We start from the raw sequence: 22492 nt of genomic DNA, 5'->3' as shown, positions 1-22492 counted from the left end.
TTAGGTAAAGTGAAAGAAGCGGTTGAAAGATGTGTGATGTAGCACAGGAAGTAAAAAAGAAAAATCTACGCTATCACAAACAAATCAGAATAAGAATTTTTACATTTTTATGGAGAGATGGCAGAAACCATCATTCCAGAATTATCAAACCAGCTGAATTGAATTTAAATTGAATTAAGAGAGCAATTTCCTTTTCAAAAGAATAGGGACCTTCATCAACAATTCCTCTTCAACTAAAGATTAATGGATCCATTGATTTTTAATTAAAATAAATTGCGGGTGAGCCCTTGGAGAAGCTTCAACCAACCCAAGCGCCATAAAATATTCATTGGGCCGCAGTTCCAACAGACATTTTGAACAAAAACCGAAATCAAATGCTCGATTACTTAGTTGTCGGTAAATTTACCCATTTATTTATATTACCCCAACAAAACCAAGGAAGATCTAGTGGGAACAGGAAAGGTCTTTCATGCTCTGAGCTAATCAGCATGAGTTAATTTTTGATGATGTTCATGAAACGCCATTGTATATTGCGGTAAAAACAGAAAAAAAAACTATTATAAAATATCTTTTAGGAAAGTGGGGAAAATCCAAGAAAATGCTTCTCTTTGCGCCGTGCTGTACATACAAGAAGACGTGATATGTCATTTACAAATATGGTGTCAAGGTAAATGTTACAGATGAGCATTCTGAAACAATTGTTGACATTGCTTAAAGAAAAAAAATATTCACTTAGTCAAATATCTTTTAGAAAATAGTTCAAAATTATTTTCCAGTTCCACCAACAATTTACTTTAGTTGCTTGAGTTGAAATCTATAGGCTGCTATGCCTATTTAGTTTTAGTTGCTGAGATGAAATACAAAATCATTGATTTATGCAAATTTTATTTGGAAATTGGAGCAAATCTTAACCGTAATCAGTGTAAAAACCTTGATTATGCTTAACGGGCAGAAAACCATGATTTTGTTGAGTTACTTATCAAACGTCATGGCCATTATGAAACGCCCCTTCTTGCTGCTGTAAAAGCCAATGAATTCTTTTTAGTTAAAAAATATTTGGAAGAAGAGACAAATCCCAACTCTGATCAGTGTCACCACCATGCTGGTTTGAAAGAAAATATTCATCTTGTTGACATGCTTATCGGGTATGGTGCCGAATTAGTGTTTGGAATAATAAAAAAGAAACACCTTTAGATCTCGCAATAAATAAAAAATGTCGAATTGGTGACAAAGCTTTTAGAAAATAAAGCAAATCCACAATTTGATGGGGAAAAAAGACAGCAGAAGCTTTTATGTAAATGACTTGTGAGTTGCTCCAATAGAGGCCTATAAATTTGATTTTGTGAAATACCTGTTGTTAAATGGGACAGATCCAATCAAGCTAGTGACTAAATAAAAGATTGTTGGAATCTAGACCATGTATCTACTATTGGAGGCACTAATACCTAGAGTCATACATTGTTGGTCATTTGAGAAATTTTCTTGACGGCCAATGTCAATTTGCATCAAATATGAAAGCAACCAATTATTAGAACAAGTTTTCTTATTTTTCACTACATGTCAACTTGATTAAACTATTCCAAAATGCAAAACATTAAAAGATACGTGCCGAATTAAAATTAGAGAACATAATAATTTATCATGTTTATTCGACAGCTTAAAAAAATACCAAAACGTTTGCAATTATATTCAATTTTTTGAGAGAATTGAAATACCATTCCGATTTTTCAAAACTAGAAAAACTTCCAATGAAGAATTAAGCAAAATTTGGGAGACATGATGACCTTTTACACAATATCAAAGATGTTAACTCCCAAAAAAAAGAAAAAAATCTCAACTTGCGCTTTGAAGATTTCAATCGCGTCAACATCTGCAAAAAATTCCTACACTAGAGACGAAAGTCTCAACAAGACTGTGAATTCAGAACAAAGCAAAATTAGAGACTTGGCTTTTGAAGATTTGAGTGCGTCAGTACCTATCAATGTAAAATATTTCTACTGGATAAAAAGTCAAAACCGACAAATACATTTCTGAAATTGAATCACTTAGAAAACGACCTGGAAGAAATAAGTGACCAAGGCCTCGAGCCTCTAAATAAAAAGAAATATGACAGAAACTTTAAAAGTTTTAGCATGTCAGTACTTGTCAAAACTTAATCCATATCAACTCTGTTACTATATAAATTGTGTACAATCACTTCAAGAATTTAACCGTCAAGAAAAAGGCATTTTCAAGAGAAAAAAAAAATCATTTAGAAGAAACAAGTCTTAGTGAGGCTGTGAATCTAGAACAAATGAAAACTCATAACTTCATTTATGAAATTTTTAGAGCGTCAGTACCTGAGAAGACAAAATGTACTTCTCTCTGATCATACGCCGAATCGGGAACATACATTGCTGAAAGTGAACAATCAAGAAAAAGACATTTTGACGAAAGAAAAAAGTATTTAGAAGAAATAAGTGGCCAAGGTTCTAGTGGGAATGTCAAAATCAATTTCATCTTAAAATCAAGAAAAAAAAAATAATGTATTGAAAATATTTTTGTATTGAGCTTCAGCTCCAAAAATAAACCGTTAAGAAAAGGGCCTTTTGAAGAAATAAATGATCCAAGCACTGAGGCTGGGAATCGAAAAAACGAAAAATTTATAAAGCTCTGAAGATTCAAGCAAGTTAGTCCAAACCTGAACTTATTTCGCCTTATTACAAAATGAAATGGATTTTTATTACAAGATGAACTGTATTTCAAAAATTGAACTGCTAAGAAAAAGGAAACGAAAGCTCTTGATTTGCAATTCCCAATTAAATGAGCCCTTATCGAAGTTTCGACGACAGTTCCATCAATAGGAAGTGTCTTGGTTCAAAAGAGCAAAAAAAATTAATACTTGATAACAATACTCTTGACTTGATTTTTCCAATCAGTTTCCAATCAAATGAGCCCTTATCAAACTAGACAACTCCTTCGATCCGAAGTGCCCTTGTCTAAAAGTGAAACAAAATAATAACGCATTGTGCCAACATCGCCTTTACTTAGGCAGTGCTATTGCGCTGCCTATGATATTGGACCTTTCTGAGAAAACCTGTCGATATAGTTTTCAATAAAGTCAAATATGTTTCTTTTTAGTTTCATCTGTAATTTCAATTTAGATAATGGGTCAAAAGGAAACAAAAGGTTCTTGTGGCAACGAATACAAAGATAAAAAAGATGGTATATTTATGTGAAATGCCCAAGGTTCAAAGAAGTAATTGCAAGTGTTCTAGAGATTATGACCATGAAATAGTAAGCGTAATAAGCAAATTCACGGAAGAAGATGAAAAACAGCGAATTAAAATCAACAAGAATGGTTACCAAACACCTTTAAAAGCAAGTGTCAGAAAAATAGATACCGAAGTAAATTTTGACAATGATAAGCAGGAAAAGTAGAAGAATGTATGCAAATGGGCTCTTTTTTATAATAGGAACTCTGAAAATGACAGCGGTTCAGCAACATAGAGTAGTGACACGGCTCAAAGAAAATGTATTTAACAACAAATTAAGGAATGCAAGGACATGGGAAAGGTTGACTACCAAGAGAATATGATGGAATATTTTCGACTGGAAGAAGAAAATTAGTTCTAGATTAATGACGCATATGATGAAAACGATTAAAGAGAGCCAGAGCAAATAGGCAACGTTGACAAAACGTTTTACATACTCCATTAATAATGTGGAAAAAAAAGACCAAGACTCTTACGAAGCAGAGATATAGATCATACAGTGCGAAAAAAATAAATTGGCTCTTAATAAACCTGCTCTGAATGTTTGTTGTTTGTCCAAAAGAGTACAAGGTTTTTTAAATGATAAACCAAGTATTATTTTAGACAATACTTTCTACTACTTCAGGCGCCTCACTTCCTAATCCACTTGACCCATATCTTTACAAAACAAAGAAACCGGCACTGAGATCTACTGCGGCTGCCATAATCTTTATGGGCTCTCAAAAAAAGATTAAACTGTACAAGAACGCAGTACTGTTCCATACTTTTGTACATAGTAGTTTTTAGTATGTCCAGATAGACTTGAATACATAGAAGACTAAAGGTTGATTGTTACCGTTGTAGCAGCAGTAATGGAAGACACACGGTATATGTTTCCTATGTTCATCCAAACTTGACAAAGAAATTAAATCAACAGATGAGTGTGGGAAATAAAGCTGATTTGTAGAGATATATCTTTCGATATGAACCATGTGCACTCCCCTGTCTCTTGAGTACTGATTATATTGGGTGATTCGCTATGTTGGTATTTATGAAACAAAATCCAATTGTGACCCCCTGGAAACCATAAAAAGTAGAGTAAAACTATCACTTGTTCCGTCTGAAAAATGTGTATTAACAAGAGCTAAAAAAGTAGCAGAAACCCTAACAATGACACCCCAGGATCCTTTCCACGAAGAGTTTAACAAGACAGTGAATGAGCTGCAGAAAAAATGCTCCAAAAAATCAGCAGCAGTTAAAGGACGCCTTTTCTTTGGCCATGAAAAGTATTATATTCAAAGAAACATGTAATATGATATATCTAATGATAGAAATTGGTTTTGCTGTGCAAGAAAAAATTTTGGGCAAGGAGAAGTAGTCGTCACCTGTGTATGAGAATCGACTATAATAGAAGTTACATATTTTGTAAAACACGGAATTTCTATAGTGTTCTATTATTAGACCAAATATAATATTAGAAACAGTGGTTCAACCCCTCCCGAACTATCGGGAGATCTCCCGACTTTTTGGAAAATCTCCCTACAGAAATTTTCTCCCGATAATCACCCGATTTCTGTTGATTTGAGCTCTGTCCAACTTAAAAGTTTCTGATCTTTCGCGATTGTCTGGCAAAATGCAAGAGCATTTCTTTTTACCATGTCCACACACACTGTCCCAACCATGATGTTTTTTTTATAATTTTGCTTGTCTGGTCTTGGCTTGCTCAAGTACCATTGCATGACATCGAAATGTCTATCTTTCTGCCCAACTATTCCTTTTATATAGCTCTGCACCATTTGGCTTCAGTCTCTCCAAATAGCCGGCTCGAGAATGTCATTCTAATGACAAAAAATTTTACAACGTCGCAAATTCATAATGAATTCTGCGTTTCCAACGCATGTACAAAACTTAGTTTTAGATGTAAATATGGATCTAGAAGAGAGGCTGACAAGTGGTTAAATGGAATAACAAATGTTAAAAAGTCGTCCAATGTCATATCAATAAATAACATTCTTACTTCTTTTTTATATAGGTCTGCACCATTTGGCTTCAGTCTCTTCACAAAATGGAGCAGGAAATTCCTCTTAATTAAGGACACCTGGGCTGGCTGTATGAATTCTCCCAATGGGTGGCTCAAGAATGTCATTCTAATGACAAGAAATTTTACAACGTCACAAATTCAAAATGAATTCTGCCTTTCTAATGCATTTACAAAACTTAGTTTTCGATGTAAATATGGATCTAGAAGAGAAGCTGACGAGCGGTTAAATGAAATAACAAATGTTAAAAATTCATGTCATATCATAACAATAAACGATATTCTTACTACTTTTTATATAGCTCTGCACCATTTGGCTTCAGTCTCTTCACAAAATGAAGCAGGAAATTCCTCTTAATTAAGGACATCTGGGCTGGCTGTATGGATTCTCCCAACGGGCGGCTCAAGAATGTCATTCTAATGACAAGAAATTTTACAACGTCGCAAATTCAAAATGAATTCGGCCGTTGCAATACATGTACAAAACTTAGTTTTAGATATAAATAGGGATCTAAAAGAGAAGCTGATGAATGGTTAAATGAAATAACAAATGTTAAAAATTCGCCTCATATCATATCAATAAATGATATTCTTAATTCTTTTTATATAGCTCTGCACCATTTGGCTTCAGTCTCTTCAAAAATGGATCAAGAAATTCGTATGAATTAAGGACACTCGAGTTGGCTGCATGGAATCTTCCGATAGGCGGCTCGAGAATGTTATTCTAAAGACAAAACATTTTACAACGTCAAAAATTCAAAATGAATTCTACCTTTCGAAAGCAAAATTTACAAAATCCAAATTTAGTCTCATATCATATCAATAAATGACATTCTTACTTCTTTTTATATAGCTCTGCTCCATTTGGTTTTAGTCTCTTCACAAAATAGAGCAGGAAATTCCACTTAATTAAGGACACTTGGGTTGGCTCTTTGGATTCTCCCAATAGGCGACTTGAGAATGCCATTCTAATGACAAGAAATTTTACAACATCGCAAATTCAAAACAAATTCTGCCAATGCATCCACAAAACTTAGTTTTAGATGTAAATATGGATCTAAAAGAGAAGCTGATGAGTGGTTAAATGAAATCACAAATGCTAAAAACACGTCTCATATCATATCAATAAATGGCATTCTTACTTCCTTTTATATATCTCTGCACCATTTGGCTTCAGGCTTTTCAGAAAATAGAGCAGGAAATACCTCTTAATTAAGGACACTTGGGTTGGCTGTATGGATTCTCCCAATGGGCGGCTCGAGAATGTCATTCTAATGACAAGAAACTTTACAACGTCGCAAATTCAAAATGAATTCTGCCTTTCTAATGCATCTACGACACTTGGTTTTAGATGTAAGTATGGATCTAGAAAAGAAGCTGATGAGTGGTTAAATGAAATAACAAATATTAAAACTTCGTCTCATATCACATTATTAAATGTCATTCTTACTTCTTTTTAAATAGCTCTGCATTATTTGGCTTCAGTCTCTCCCAAAGGGCGGCTCAGGAATGTCATTCTAATGACAAGAAATTTTACATCACAAATTCAAAATTAATTCTGCCTTTCCAATGCATTTGTAAAACTTAGTTTTAGGTGTAAATATGGATCTAGAAGAGAAGCTGATGAAAGGTTAAATGAAATAACAAATACTAGAAATTTGTCTCATGTCATATCAATATGTAACATTCTTACTTTTTTTATATAGGTCTGCACCATTTGGCTTCAGTCTCTTCACACTATGGGGCAAGGAATTCCTCTTAATTAAGGACAACTGGGTTGGATGTAAGGATTCTCCCAATGGGCTGCTCAAGAATATCATTCTAATGACAAGAAATTTTACAACGTCGCAAATTCAAAATGATCTAAAAGGTTTGATCTAAATTCAAAATGATGGATCTAAAAGAGAAACTGATGAGTGGTTAAATTAAATAACAAAAGTTAAAAATTCGTCTCATATCATATTAATAAATGTCATTCTTACTTCTTTTTATATAGCTCTGCACCATTTGGCTTCATTCTCCTCAGTTTCTCCCCATGGGCAGCTCGAAAATATCATTCTAATGGGAAGAAATTTTACAACATCGCAAATTCAAAATGAACTCTGCCTTTCTGATGCACCTACAAAACTTAGTTTTAGATGTAAATATGGATCTAGAAAGAAAGCTGATGAGTGGTTAAATGAAATAACAAATGTTAAAAAGTCGTCCAATGTCATATCAATAAATAACATTCTTACTTCTTTTTTATATAGGTCTGCACCATTTGGATTCAGTCTCTTCACAAAATGGAGCACGAAATTCCTCTTAATTAAAGACACCTGGGTTGGCTTTATGGATTCTCCCAATGGGCAGCTCAAAAATGTCATTCTAGTGACAAGACATTTTACAACGTTGCAAATTCAAAATGAATTCTGCCTTTCCAATGCATCTACAAAACTCAATTTTAGATGTAAATATGTAACATACAGGTCAGCAACCCCCCACCCCCTATAAAATTCAAAAACAAATATCTGATTCATACCCCTTTAGAAAATTGCAAAATAAGAATCTTTCAAGCATCTAAAAGATTTAAAGTTAAATTTAACACTCAGTAAGATACGTGCTTTTGGCACGAGTCGAGTTATTTGTTGTTATAAAAGTAAAAAGTGATACTGCGAACAGAAATGTTACTTTCTGAATTAGGCAATCAAAATCAAATCTCTATTACTCGTTTATTTGAACTCAACCAACCAAAAGGGAAAATCCTTATTAAAAATAACTCTTGGGAGTTGAGACTACAAAATGTATCATGATTTGGAAATACCAGTGGTATTGCGACATTTTACTTGTGGTCACCGGCCCAGTTCATGTTTCAGAAATCCGGTTTTAGTCTTAATATAACGCAACACAGGCAGCCAGAGCAAACAGTTCAGTCCTGGCGTTAATATGTACCACTCCATGCTAGAGATTATTGAAGTTGTTTTATATAAAGCTGTATGTGATTACGCAAATAAAATTATTGTCTATGAATCACTTTTTGTCTATGAACCAAGGCATCAGGTACCGTTCCTCTAGTCATTTGGAACGTTCCCAAGGGAATTTATACAACTTATGAGACCTGAACAGCACTGAGATGATTCTGTCTCCCAGCTTACTGGGGATTATTTACAGAGCCTTCTTATTCTGTTAGCTACTTAGCTCCCATGTTTGGATTCGGATATCTCATATCTCATATCGATATTAAGCTACCAAGACCTAGAAGTCATAGTTACCTCGTAGAAATAAAACCCCCAACAATCTTCCTTCGAATAACCTCCCCCAACACCATCGCACGAAAACTCCCCTGCAACATTTGGCGCAACCCTAAATAAAAAGACAATAAAAGGAACCGTAGGTACCTGACAATATGACTGCCTACTAACAGAGACTATTATGATTATCTAAAAACTATTTTCTTGATTTTTAAGTGTGGTCTAATTAAAAATTGTAATATAATGCATACCTTCAGTAATATTTTAACAAGAATCGAGATGCAATAATAAAAATGACCCAGGAACAAGATGAACTAAAAGCAAAACAAATAATTGCAATTTCAGTAGAAATTGCAAAATCATTACCAGAATATGAAGGAGATACAGATGTCGATCAATTCAACATCCATGTAGGACAATTTGTAGAAATGAAAAAATTGACTTAAAAGTATTAAAAAACATGCTACTCTAAGACTGAAAGGATAGGCGTTAACATTTTGGAAACAAATTGAAAATTCAATAGGCACAGAGGCCACCTCAACAATTAACTCAATAGTTATTGCAACAAGCCTTCCGGAAAACATTCAGTGACACTAGTTCATTGAATAAACTAAAACATGGACTAGTAACATTTGAACAGACTCAAAACGTTAGGGAACATTTACACAGGATTAGAATCGCAACAAAAGCGCGATGTGGTTCGGGTGAAGGGGATTTATAAGAAAAAATAATACTTCATGCATTTAAACAGGGACTCAACCGAAAAAAATATCGCCTATTAATTGCCAAAAATATTAATAACTTGGAACTGGCACTTCAGGAGGTAGAAAGAGCCATGAAAATAGACTCAATTGTCATACAAAATCAGAAACTATCAATAAATGCAGTAGAAAACAAAACCCCTTTAAAATCAAGAGATCTCTCTCCGCGATACTTCTCACGAAAATCATTGCCAAAACCCATTCAAAATCAAAATCGAACCACCACATCTCCAAGACAAGTACGTTTTGCCCCCAATAATCAATTGAGATAACAAACAACTAATGAACCAATGAGGTGTTACACCTGTAACCGATTGGGCCATATAGCCAGGAATTAATTTGCGAACAACAATTATCGCCCTAATTTTAGGGGAACGAACTACCATTTGTCCAGGGGGACTAATTATAATGGGTAAGCAACCAGAGGTAACACCTTTTAGACAAGAGGTAATTACCAAAGCCCAAATCAGAATTTCCAACGCAATACGTATCAATATCGCGGAAGGACAAACCAACCTAGTAACGGTTGGATAAGAAATACAAGAGGTAGTTATATAAGCCGACAGCAACAATATAACAACTACTTCAAATAATAATTAAGAAAACCAAAGTAGAACAAATGAAAGTTCTACACCGGACATCTGGGAGCCCCAGGGAAACGACACAAGCCTCCAAAATTCGTAGGACCAAAATTTGACTACAGATATATTTATAAGTCCCAACTAGTGATTAAACCATTTTTGAGTGCAGATAATAATAAAATGTTAACAATTTTTGAAAATCTTAATGTAACCCATATTCATTTTTCAGCCCTTGTAGATTCAGGGGCGACTGTAAATGTGATAAATAATCCGTATTTAACAAATTGCCCAATTATATTAAACGACGAATGAGTAATATATATTTCAATCTATCAAGCGTAACCGGACATGATCTGGACGTAAAAGGAACTGCGTACCTAACCTTACGCAAGGACAACAAAAAATTTCCATACTCGATTTATTATTTGTAAAAATTTTCCATACAAGGCAATAGGCACTAATTTTTTTAAAGCCAATAAAATATTATTAGACATAGCAAACTCAAAATTCGTATACCTGACAGATACCAAGACAACAATAAATAACATACAAGCAAGTAAGGTAAAGGAGAACATAGGCAATATGAAAGAGTATAGGGAGAAACAAATTCAAGAAATTTCTTATTTATGAAAAAACTAGCAAGTTCAGAGACTCCCAGAAAAAAAACGAAAGATAATATTCTAAACTTAATAGAAGAAGATCATAATGAAAAATATTATGGATTTTTAATGGGAAAGACTAAAATTCCCCCACAATCAATGCAAAGAGTACGAATATCGCAAAAGCTAGAACCCATTAATGATAAAAACGAAATTTGGATAGCCTCACCACTGGAGGATATTCCAAAACATCTAACGTAAAAAGAACAAATTATAACTTATGAAAAGGATGAAGGTTACATTTGGGTAAAAAACACTCACGCAAATGACCTGATTACCCTAAACAAAGGAACATGTTTAGCGGAAATACAAGTAGTATCGGAAACGGATATAATTAATTGAAAAAAATCGGAAGAAAAAACTTCGTGAATAATGTAAATACTCAATTTGACAAGGAATATCCCCTGTTAAGAATTCAGTTTCTTGAAAAGTTCGATTTAAATAACAGAACTGACATTCCATTGAAACAAAAATTATGCGGACCTATCGTGGTAATATAACGATGTTTTTTCGACATCTGAAGACGACACAGGACTTATCCCGTTTTATGAACATGCAATCCAAACTCTGGGACTACCAGTGGCAAAACAGCCCTATCGTATTCCAAATAAGCATAAAGTGTGGCTAATAAATAAAATCCAGGAACTCGAGAGAAACGAGATCATAAGACCAAGCATAAGTCCATATTGTGCACCTGTTATCCTTGTCCCAATGAAAAATAATGATTTAAGGTTAGTAGTAGATTATAGGGCCCTGAGTAAGCAAGTAATTAGTGACAAATTTCCCCTACCTAGAATAGATAAAATTCTAGATTCCATATCAAATAAAAATAAAATATTTACTTCCCTAGATTTGACACAAGGCTATCATCAATTGAAAATGGCAGAGGGGGATGTATATAAAACTGCGTTCGCTACAACAGAGTGTGGACTATAAACAAGTTCAAGTGCACTGTGTAGACCCTTACTTCACTTGTTAAGAGGTCTAAATAATATAATTCACTTTTCAATGACGTCATCGCCATGGACAAAAATCCAGAATACCATTTAGTAACTTTAGCTAAAGTATTTGGGAAATTAGAGAAGGTAATTTAAAATGTAGACCAGAAAAAGTGAATCTTCTTCAAACTAAAAAAAAAATTTAGGAGCAGTTTCCCCAGACCCAAATTTACCCAGAAATTCCGAACAGTTTCCCCAGACCCTTAAAAAAAATCTGATAAAAATCTAAATCCCCCCCCAAAAAAAAACAACTATGAAGCAATTAAGATGAATCCTAGGATTTATGAGTTATTTTAGAAAATTTATAAGGAATTACGCACAGGTAGCGAAACCACTAAGTGACCTTACTAGAGGAAATCCACAAAAAATTATGTGGTTTAAAAAGGCCCAAGATCATCAGATTATTTAAAAAAGGCTCTTAGTTCACAACCAATATTATCATTGCCAGATTTCCAAACGGGACAAGTCGTTGTTACAGCGAATGCCTCAACCAAGGGAAGTGGAGCAATCCTCTCACAAATAATAAACGGAGAAGAAAAAGTTATAGCGGACGCTTCTCGTACCCTGACCCCTGGAGAGAGCTACCCAGCTTGAATTATTGTCAATTATACACCACCTAAATAAATTTCGACATTATTTAGTGGGAAGAAAATTTAAACTACGTTCCGACCGTAAAAGCCTACAATATTTACAGACTTTCAAAAAGCCAACAGGAATACTCGCGAGATGGATACTAAAAATCCAAGTCTTAGATTATGAATTTGAATACTTTAAGAGAAAACAAGATGCCCCGTGTGATTATCCAAGTAGATTTCTAGATGATACTCCTTTAGAAAATGAAAACGAGGAAGTTAAAAAAATAAAAGCAAAGTATGCTCCAAAAAACAAAAAATTAAAAATAAAAACCAATAATCCGGTTAAAGAAGAACATAAATACAGCCCGCTTTCATTAAATAACATAAAAATATATCAAAAGAAAGACAAATCTGCGCTGCTCTAATAGATTTTCCTTGTATGATAAAGAACTACCTGATACTATGAAATCTTTCAAAAAAGAAATTTATAATTTCTATTATGATTTAGATGAGAAAATACTATGTAGAATAGTGACTGATAAATAGAATAGAAGTCTAGAAAAACCCGCTTTTGAATTTTTCCATTCCGATATAAGTGGACACTTGGGAGTAGATAAAACCTTCCATAGACCAAAACAATACTTATTCGCTACTTCAGCCTTAACAAAGTTGAAGAACTATGTTAATAGTTGTGAAACATATAATTTAAGAAGAAATCCTCAAATCTACCCTAATCCAAAAATAGGAAGAACGCCTACTTCCAGGTTTCCATTCAAAATTGTTTCTTTTGATTTATATGGTACTAGCGGTGGATTACCCACATCAAACAAAGGACATACTTACGTACTTTCAGGTTTCACGTTTCTTTTTAGGTTTCACTTTTTGCGGTAGTGTCAGGTTTTTCTGGTTTCACGTTTGCTAAGCCTTTAAAAAACCAAAGCGCTTATACCACAAGCAGAGCATTCGCTAAAATATTTCTTAATTTCGGCATTCCTAATAGTGTTAAGCGATAATGGTGCTGATTTCATATCAAAAGTAACCAAGGATTCAATGACATTCCTTCAAATAATTAAATTGGTAACCACCCAATACCACCGCCAAGCCAATGGCAAAAGTGAAAACAGGCATAAGCTATTCTCTAATATTTTAGGTTTTTACACAAAAGATAATAGAAGAGATTGGCACGAAACTTTACTCTATTTAACAAATGTAATTAATACAGCTTTCTTCCTGATTATACGTGATAACCCATTTTATATATCATTCGGACGAGATTTTCGAATCCCGTATGATGAAATTATAGAGTCAAGACAATACTATAATGATTCCGAAGATTATAAACAAGATTTATCAATAAAATGAGAAAAACTCATAATGAGAAGATAAACTTGCAAAACAAGAAATCGAAAAATCAAAAATAAAACAAGAAGCCAAAAACATTCAAAATGTTAAACGAGAACTTGATTTTCAAATAAGAGATTGCGTTTACTTAAAAAAATGAAAATAAAAGCAGACGGCAAGAAATTCTCTGATCGATATTCAGGACCTTAAAGAATAATAAAAAAGCATGACAATAACGTTACATTTAAACTCTTAAAACCGAAATCTGGAAAACTCCATAGCTCATTTTAGTCGTATAAAAAGGGTAAAATTCACTGATACATGGGCCCCGCGCCCGTCAACATCGTTCGAAAGATGAAAATGAACCACCACAATCTAGACTGAGTCAACTTAAGCCTTTCAATTTTAAACAAGGATATTTTGAAAATAGTAGCGACGAGGAAAAATTTCACGAATTTCTAACGATGACCAATATGGTTACTCCCGAGGATAGAACACCCATCACGCGAAAACACAAAGAAAGCGATTCATCCTAAAGCGAAGATTCGGAAGAGTTTGACTATACAATTTCCCCAAAAACTCAGTTTTTCCCGGATAGGAATTCAACTCCTTGTCCCCCAAAACGATACCCTGACGATTCAGTACCTCCTATCACACCTAGAGACAGGCCCCTAGCATTATACGATGATTTATATAAGGCCATACATACACCCGGTCACAAAAGGCCAGAACAAGTAAACCAACCCCAAAAACAGACATTACGAGAAGCCATGGGTCTCATTAATTATCCGATTAAGGCAAGACGAAGTACATTTGATGCAAGCCCGGCCACCTGTGAACACCAGTACCATGATATTACCGTTTCAAAAGCCCAACCAAAGGACTGGCTATATTGGAAGGAAACCATGATTCAATCAATTCCCCATCCTCCTGAGGTCATGGCTTTTAAACCATGGACACATCCTAAGAAAATATTTGACTCCTCCCCTAGCTACCAAGAATCCTTCAACTCTCCCGAACAAAAAAATCAACAAGAAGAATCAATTACCAAAACCCTCTACTTCACGAGGAGAAGAAATTTTTGAAGGTCAAGAAGGGTCAACACCAAAATCTCAAACATCTTCTTCCAAAGAACTAGATATTAAATCTACAAGAGTTCCTCAGAAACAGAAAGTGAATCAGACGCAGATAAACTCAAGGACTCAAAAATAGTAAGGCTATATAGTGCTACTGCCCAAGCCAAAAAGGCACAGCTGTAAGGTCAAAAGTTCCTAAAGAAACAATATAAAAAATTCGATTTAATATCGCTAGCAAAACCAGAAAAAGGATACTCAACCTAAAGAGAAAGAAGTTACAACCAAGTCAGGCCGAATAGTCAAAAAGCCAGATAAATTAGAATATTCATGAGAAATTTATCAGCCAGGGGTAAAATGAATAAACCATTTACAGGTAAAATAAAGAAATGACTCATTAAGAATTTTTTCGCCAAGGAACAATTCCGTGATAAAAGATCCCTAAAAAAAGTATTTTTCAGGACGTTTGCAAAAGTTTAGGTTGAAAAAATTGCCCATCTTTGTCAACTAACGTACACAATATTTTAAGTAAGTTCAGTCAATATAAATAACTTACAAAAACAAAATTTCGGATCATCTCTTTCTAACAAGAATTTAATTACAAAGTACACCTGTTTCTACTAACATATTCTACCGCGAAAATAATTCCTTCATGTTAAAGCTTATTACTACCTGTATAACTAACACTGGTACAACAGGAACTTCAATCTTGTCATTTAACGTAACCTTATAACTTTATAAAAGAATAACAGCCTATAGAAATCATCGTTTAAAAAAAATAGTTAATTAAAATTCATTATTATTTTTAAAAGATTCAAGAAGTCAGGTGACGACGAAAGCACTCGCGAGCCGTGGTCGAGGTGGTCGAAAGTGTTCCAGTTTGCTTATCCAATAATTTCTTAATTGTCATTTCGTTATTGAAAACTAATTTGGTAATATATCCATATCGTAAGAAACTCCCCTGGTATCATAAGACACCATAAGGTCTTTTAGCTGGATGTGTTGGCGAGACGGTCCCGAATTCTTGACCTCTATTTTCTTCATTTTCCAGTCAAATTAGTACATCGTGTCTGTGCGAAATTCACGTCGTTATTACCTTGCCAAGATTATTGAATTACACCACTCAACATAAATGAATAAATAGAATAGACCTCTCCCTTTACTAACATATTGCATTAAAAATAATTTAACATTAACAAGGTTTTTTAATTACAAAACTTATTAATATCGCTATATAACTAGCGCATACCGAACAGGAAATTTCTAAATTGGCATTTAAAACTGCAGCCGAGGTTAGGGACGGTCATCGTTGATTGGGCCTTTTGCTGGACCCATTAGTGGTGACGGTTCAGAGCCTTGAACGCTACTTCTTCGTTATTACAAAAAGTGATAAAGTGAACAAATGAAATTTCCTTATAAGTGCCCAAAAGAAGAACTTTTCTGATAATTTTTTTATTAACTCCCCCCCCCCAACGAAAAAATTCAATTCGACAAAACCTAAATCCTTGGAAATTCACAGCCGGGAGTTGTGGCGTATGTCGTTTATTAATCTACTTCTATTTATGAGCAGTATCTGTACTATTTCCGGTCATTGCTTCAACTGATGTTATCCCATCTAATTGCAACCGTTTTATCAAATACTCTCAAAGTTTTTGAACGAAATTAAGAAGAAATTCTTATATGTTGTATTTTCCTCATTTTCTTTACATCATTTCCAATTTCCAGAAAAAAATATTTCCAATTCCCCTTAGTAGCTAAATCTTTCTCGATTTAATTGATTACCCAATTTACAACCAAAATATGTCCAAAGCAATTATAGACACGGAATTTATTTCAATAATTCATGCTAAAGAAAACATTACTTATTCAGGTACAATTTTGATTCAAGATGAAAATGGAAAGGAAATGTTTGCTGAAACCTTAATTACAATCTAACAAATTTTGAACCTCACACATATAGATTTGGCCTAAAACTAAAAAGTACCCCAAAATATCGACCCGCTAGAGGGGAAGTAAAATCAAGTACTCGAACAAAAACAAAAAAGCAAAAAGTTTAACAAGCCATGTATTTATTATTTTTGATAATAAGCCATTATTTAACAATCATTTATTGACAAGAAAATTACAGCAAAAATTTAATATTCACTACTGGTGTTATAAGGGCCCGACTCAAACCCAACTCCTTTTAATTAACAAATGTAAAACCCCGAAAGTGTGCCACAAAATTGAAGAAAATGAGAATTGTACCAAACATGAAGGAGTGCATCGCCCCTTAGATGAAATCCGACATTACGCCCAATTCTTGTATGATCCAACCTCTCAAGAATACGCCTTCAAGGAAAATAAAATTTCCTTAAAGCGTAAAAAGTCAAAGCAAGCAAAAAAAGACACGTATAAAAATAAATTAATTTCAAAAAAATTCAAATCATAACAAAGATATCATTTCTAGACGAGTCCCAAGAAGAACTCCAACCTGACAAAGTAATTACCCATTAGCTAATTAACCTGCTTATATGAGTAACAAGTACTAAGCAGGAAAAATGCCGCGGAAAACGACGTAAGTAATACTGACACTTTAAGACTCGATCAAAACCAAGTACCTGCGAGACGAGACTTTTGGATTCCAAGTAAAACCAAAAGTTTGCCAAAGCTTTCAGAAATAGATCATGAACTAAATGAATTAATTCTGGAATCAGCGGTGGAAAACGCTGTAAGTAACTTACATTATACTACCTTAAGCTCTTTGCTACTTAAGCTTTGGTTGAGTTCCCATCAACCTTAGCGACAATTTTATTATAGAAGGAATTATCATTCTATTGTATGGCTCCTTTTCACAAGAGGTAATGAGAAAAGACTACAAATATAGGCATAAATTTGCTTCTTATACCTTTGCAGCGCTACTTTTTGCAACACACCCCAGGAAATACCCCGTAATATCATCCCTAATTCAAATTTGTAGTTAGGGACTTGAAATAAGAGTTCTGAGACATGAGTTCCTTCTTAATGTCAAATTTCATTAAGATCCGGTCACCCGTTCTTAATTTAAAAATACCTCAATTTTTCTAATTTTTACAAATTAACACCCCCCAGCTCCTCCAAAGAGAACGGATTCGTTCCAATTATGAGAATAACATATCTAGAACTTGTGCTTATTCTTCCCATCAATCTTCATCCCGATCTCTCCACTCTAAACGTTTTCCAAGATTTCTGTTTCCCCCCTCCAACCCCGATGTCCCCGGACCCGATTGGAGTCGAAAATGGAGCATCTGAGACATAAGATCCTTCTTTATATCAAGTTTCATTAAGGTCCGATCACCTATTCGTAAGCTAAAGATACACCAAATTTCAAGTTTTCCAAGAATTCCTGTTTCCCCGCTCCAACTCCCCCCAATGTCACAGGATCTGGTCGGAATTTAAAATAAGAGCTTTGAGCTTTCTCTTGCTTATTGTTTTCACTTTGTTTGATTTTTCTGTATTTTTGTATTCCTCTAAGTGCATTTAGTGCCTGCAAAGAGGTTGTAAACAAATTATTATTTCTAAAAGCTAGTGAAGACGAGTTAAAGTAAAGTGGTAGATTAAAAAAAAATCCCTAAAAAGAAACTATACAAAAACAAGAGCTAAGAGCTCATGTGGCACTTTTGACGAGGTCAGAAGAGCCAAGAACCAAGAGTTCATATGGTATGAGCTCTAGCAAAATTCTAATAATCAATAGATTGCTTTAAAAGAAAATTCAGAGGCTTAATGCTGTTCGGGATTTAAAATAAGAGCTCTGAGTCACGAGGTCCTTCTAAATATCAAAATTCATTAAGATCCGATCACCCACTCGTAAGTTAAAAATACTTCAATTTTTTCTAATTCTTCCTCTCCCCTAAGCCCCTCAGATGGTCGAATCAGAGAAAACAAGTTTATCAAGTCAATTTGTGCAGCTCCCCGACACGCCTACCAATTTTCATCGTCATAGCACGTCCAGAAAAACCAAACTTGCCAAAGCACTGAACCCCATCCCCTGACTCCTCCAAAGAGAGATGATTCAGTCCGGTTATGTCAGTCACGTATCTACGACATTTATAAGCGTTTTTCAAGATTTCTAGTTTATTCCTCCAACCCTCCCCAATGTCAACAGGTCTGGTCGGGATTTGAAAAAAGAGCTCTGAGACTAGAGTTCCTTCTAAATATCAAATTTCATTAAAATTCGGTCACCCGTTCTTAAGTTAAAAATACCACAATTTTTCTAATTTTTCTAATTAACTGCCCCCAGCTCCCCCAAAGAGAACGGATCCGTTCCAATTATGTCAATTTCGTATCTATAACTTATGCTTATTCTTCCCATCAAGTTTCATCCCGATCCCTCCACTCTAAGCGTTTTCCAAGATATTAGGTTCCCCCCAACTCCCCCCTATGTCACCGGATCCGGTCGGGATTTCAAATAAGAATTCTGATCTCTCCACTTTCAGCGTTTTCCAAGATTTCTGCCCCCCCCCCTCCGATGACACTGGATCCAGTCGGGATTTAAAATAAGAGATCTGAGTTACGAGGTTCTTCTAAATATGAAATTTCATTAAGATCTGATCATTCCTTCGTAAGTTAAAAATACCTAATTTTTTATTTTTTTAGAATTAACCCCCCTCCCCCCCCCAATTTCCTCAAAGAGAGAGGATCCGTTTCGGTTATGTCAATCACGTATCTAAGACTTGTGCTTATTTTTCCCACCGAGTTTCATCCCGAGCCCTCCAATCTAAGCGTTTTCCAAGATTTTAGGTTTCCCCCTCCCAACTCCCCCCACCCCCTATGTCACCAGATCCGGTCGGGATTTTAAATAAGAGCTCTGAGACACGATATCCTTCCGAGCATCAGATTTCATTAAGAACCGATCAACCGTTTGTAAGCTAAAAATACCTCATTTTTTCTAATATTTCCAATTTAACCCACCCCCACTCCCCCCCCCATGTGGTCAAATTGGGAAAACGAAAATTTCTAATTTAATCTGGTCTGGTCCTTAATATGCTTGCCAAATTTCATCGTCCTAGCTTACCTGAAAGTGCCTAAAGTGGCGAAACCGGGACCGACAGACAGACCGACAGAATTTGCGATTGCTATATGTCACTTAGTTAATACTAAATGCCATAAAAAATTAAAATGTGCTATAGAAAACATTACATCACGAAAATATCAAGTGGAAACTTTAGTACAAAATACCTTTAAGCGTAAATAATTTTCGCAAATTTACGGCCTCGACCGAGTCCGTTGATTTTTGAATTAAAATGGAATCATGGCAAATCGTAGAAAAAGCCAAGACAGATAGTACAATTGAGTGAGGAAAAAAACCTGGCATTAGTTCCCCCCCTCATTGTCGAAGTTACCATCTCCCACTTATGCTACACCTCTCATGTCACTCCACAATGCCAAACTAGAGTCAAGTTATTCGAGTTTCCACCAGAGGATTCACTGTTCATCACGCTCAGTTGAGCAAATATATTGGAAAATTATCCAATGTATTTACTAGTGGCAAATATATTGGAAAGTTGAGTTTCTTTCAGGTTATTCACATTCGGTTCTTCCCTTATAATGGATAATTATAAAATATTAATTTATAAAGAAGTAATCTCCTTCGAAGATACAACTTTGAGTAGTTCCATAACCATATGCCTACACTTCTCCAACCCCTAAATGGCAAAGAATTGAGTCCGGGGCGCAATTTATTCCAAAAATAGTGAATTGAAAATTTCACAGTTCACAAAAAAATAGCAAAATAGGGAAATAGCTGAAAAATAATCATATATAAGGCAGAAAACCATGATTAAAATAAAAATGTCTGATTAAGGAAATGAGCCCTTGCCATTCTGATTCAAAGTCTAACGCCCTAGTAACTGAACCAGGGCGGCCGATGATCCAATTCAATCTATTTTTTCTTGTAGGACCAAGTTGTATAACTTACAGCTCTTTTCCCAAAGACTATGGAGAGCTATGTCATTGCCAAAAGCATAGTTATTGGACCTTATTAAGCAAATACATTTGAAATCGGTTATTATAAAACATTGAGTTAATAAAAGCTTCTATTATAAAGATGAGAGCATTAAACTAAATATAGTGGCAAAACTCAACTTTTTCGAACAGGAGAAGAGGAGGAGGCACGTCAAGGAAGTCATCTGGAATTTTGAGATTCAATTATCTGTTCTTCTATGGATTTCTTCCTCTTAAGAACATTAGAAATTTTAAAAATCGTTTTGCGAGCCGTACTTGAGTAGCAACTTGTGCAGCAAATTTATCGCCATTTTCTAGTTATGTGCTATGATTTTTGACAATTTAAGTATGACTGACGAAAAACTAATAATTAAATCTTAATGAGTTTAGCTTACCAATAAGATTACCAATGAGCTAGGTTTTTTGCTACATTGGAAAAAAAAAATTCTTCACCTATGTCCTTTGTCACATCGTGTCAGCTGGGTACGTCAAGTTACTTCTAAGGAAAATGGTAGCTTTTAAGATTGAAAATTGACGTCAGTGTTAAAAAAAACATAGCCACGTTCAGCATTTATTTTAATTTTTTTAGTTGCAGTAACGAAAATTAGTGAACTAGAAAGTTGCAAATCTCAGTTTGCAAAAAAAAGAAAAAAAAAACAATATACAAGTATGAAAAAGACGTCAAGAAACACTAAATATTAGATGGTGTTGCTGATTTTTCCTGAAGGTAGCCCCAGTTTACTCGTACACTTTGGCATAAATTACATGAAAACTTCGAAAAAAAGAAAAATATAGATGGGGCTGGCAAATTTCTATAATGATTATAGTTCACTTCAATCTTGATTCGCATATTTAATTAAGGGCTTATTCGTTTTAAGGCTGATTTATTCACTTATGTTAGTGCATGTTGTATGTTTGTTTACAGTGATTGTTTATTTAGCTTCTGCCCGTTTTGGGATTCATTTATGCTACAACCATTGCTTAGTTAAAATTCGTGAGGTTTTACAGACCTTTAAAGCTTTTTATTGTTCTTCTTTTTTATTTAAAGATATACCCGTTATGATGATGATGATGATAAATTTATTTCCCATTTGTAGGACAAAAAAAAATTGTCTTTAATGGAGTATAAAATAATATGAAAAGGAAAAAAAACGAACAAGGAAGCAAGAAAAAACAGTAAATCCAAATTATTCTAAAAACATAAACCAATAAATCCACATTAACTAAATATATACAACACATGCGGCACCACAAACTAAATTACACAATAGCATAACAACAGTAAAATATTTCTGTTCGTTTTAAGCTTGATTTGCGAATTCAATTTTAGCTGCGCTTGTTTTAAGATTTATCCATTCATTTATATTGGTACAACAAAAGAATAAAAACGAAAGCAGTACGAAACCGGAAGAATAGAACAGGAAGAACAGTCCAAGAAGAGATAAGAAAACAAGAAACAATATTTTTTTTAAGGAAAACCTAAAAGCAATTGACCCCCCCCCCCCTTCCGCACAAAAAAAAACAAACCAAATGTTTTTAAGCTACTCCAAACCCATCCAGGTAATAAGAGTCCAGCCTATTGCAGGTTAGATTTTAATGAATTTAAGTTTTACTGACGAGCAATTCTGATTTTCCCCTTCTCTTCTCCACTTAATGAGTTGCAATTCCTTTTTTCTTATTGTTAGACGTTTTTGTTCTTTTCTGGCTTTAATCGGCATTAAGCATGCTTAATTGACCCATCTAAAGATATTGGCGGTCTTTATCTATCTTTCCTTGTCCTTTTTTGGCAGCCAGCGTTTACCCCCCCCCCCCCACACACACACACCCACACACGCCGGAAAATACACTCCACAGAAATGTCTTCTTCTCATAAAAAAAAAAATACGCAGAAAATACCCCCCCCCCCTGTAGCTGGTTGGTCTCTAATCCCTTTTGACTTCATAAAAAGGACTAGAATTCTCAATTTTTGATCTAATGAGCACACTCCGAAGTTTTTTTTAAACTTAAAGAGAGGTGTGGACAAGGAAGGGGCAATACCCCTC

At 34.6% G+C, this 22492-nt stretch overlaps 2 protein-coding genes across 5 annotated transcripts in view; one reads left to right on the top strand and one right to left on the bottom strand.

Moving 5' to 3' along the window:
* Positions 1-5737, top strand: part of LOC136038683 (uncharacterized) — a 111593-nt gene extending 105856 nt beyond the window's left edge. Inside the window, exon 4 of the mRNA XM_065721968.1 lies at positions 5266-5737. Within this exon, the coding sequence (XP_065578040.1) occupies positions 5266-5629 (364 nt within the window). The 3' untranslated portion in view covers positions 5630-5737. The remainder of the gene's footprint in view (positions 1-5265) is intronic.
* LOC136038682 (ribosome biogenesis protein BMS1 homolog) overlaps positions 5730-22492 on the bottom strand; it is a 54192-nt gene continuing 37429 nt past the window's right edge. For 2 of the 4 annotated variants that reach the window (XM_065721963.1, XM_065721967.1), the window contains exon 5: positions 6658-7390. In XM_065721963.1, coding sequence (XP_065578035.1) covers positions 7346-7390 — 45 coding nt within the window. In that variant the 3' untranslated portion in view covers positions 6658-7345. Of the gene's footprint in view, positions 6637-6657; positions 7391-22492 lie in introns of those variants that run through there. The other 2 variants (XM_065721964.1, XM_065721965.1) reach the window with 2 other exon arrangements.

This window comes from Artemia franciscana, chromosome 18 (assembly GCF_032884065.1).
Source record: "Artemia franciscana chromosome 18, ASM3288406v1, whole genome shotgun sequence".
NCBI lineage: Eukaryota > Metazoa > Arthropoda > Branchiopoda > Anostraca > Artemiidae > Artemia > Artemia franciscana.
This window is presented reverse-complemented; position numbering and strand designations above follow the sequence as displayed.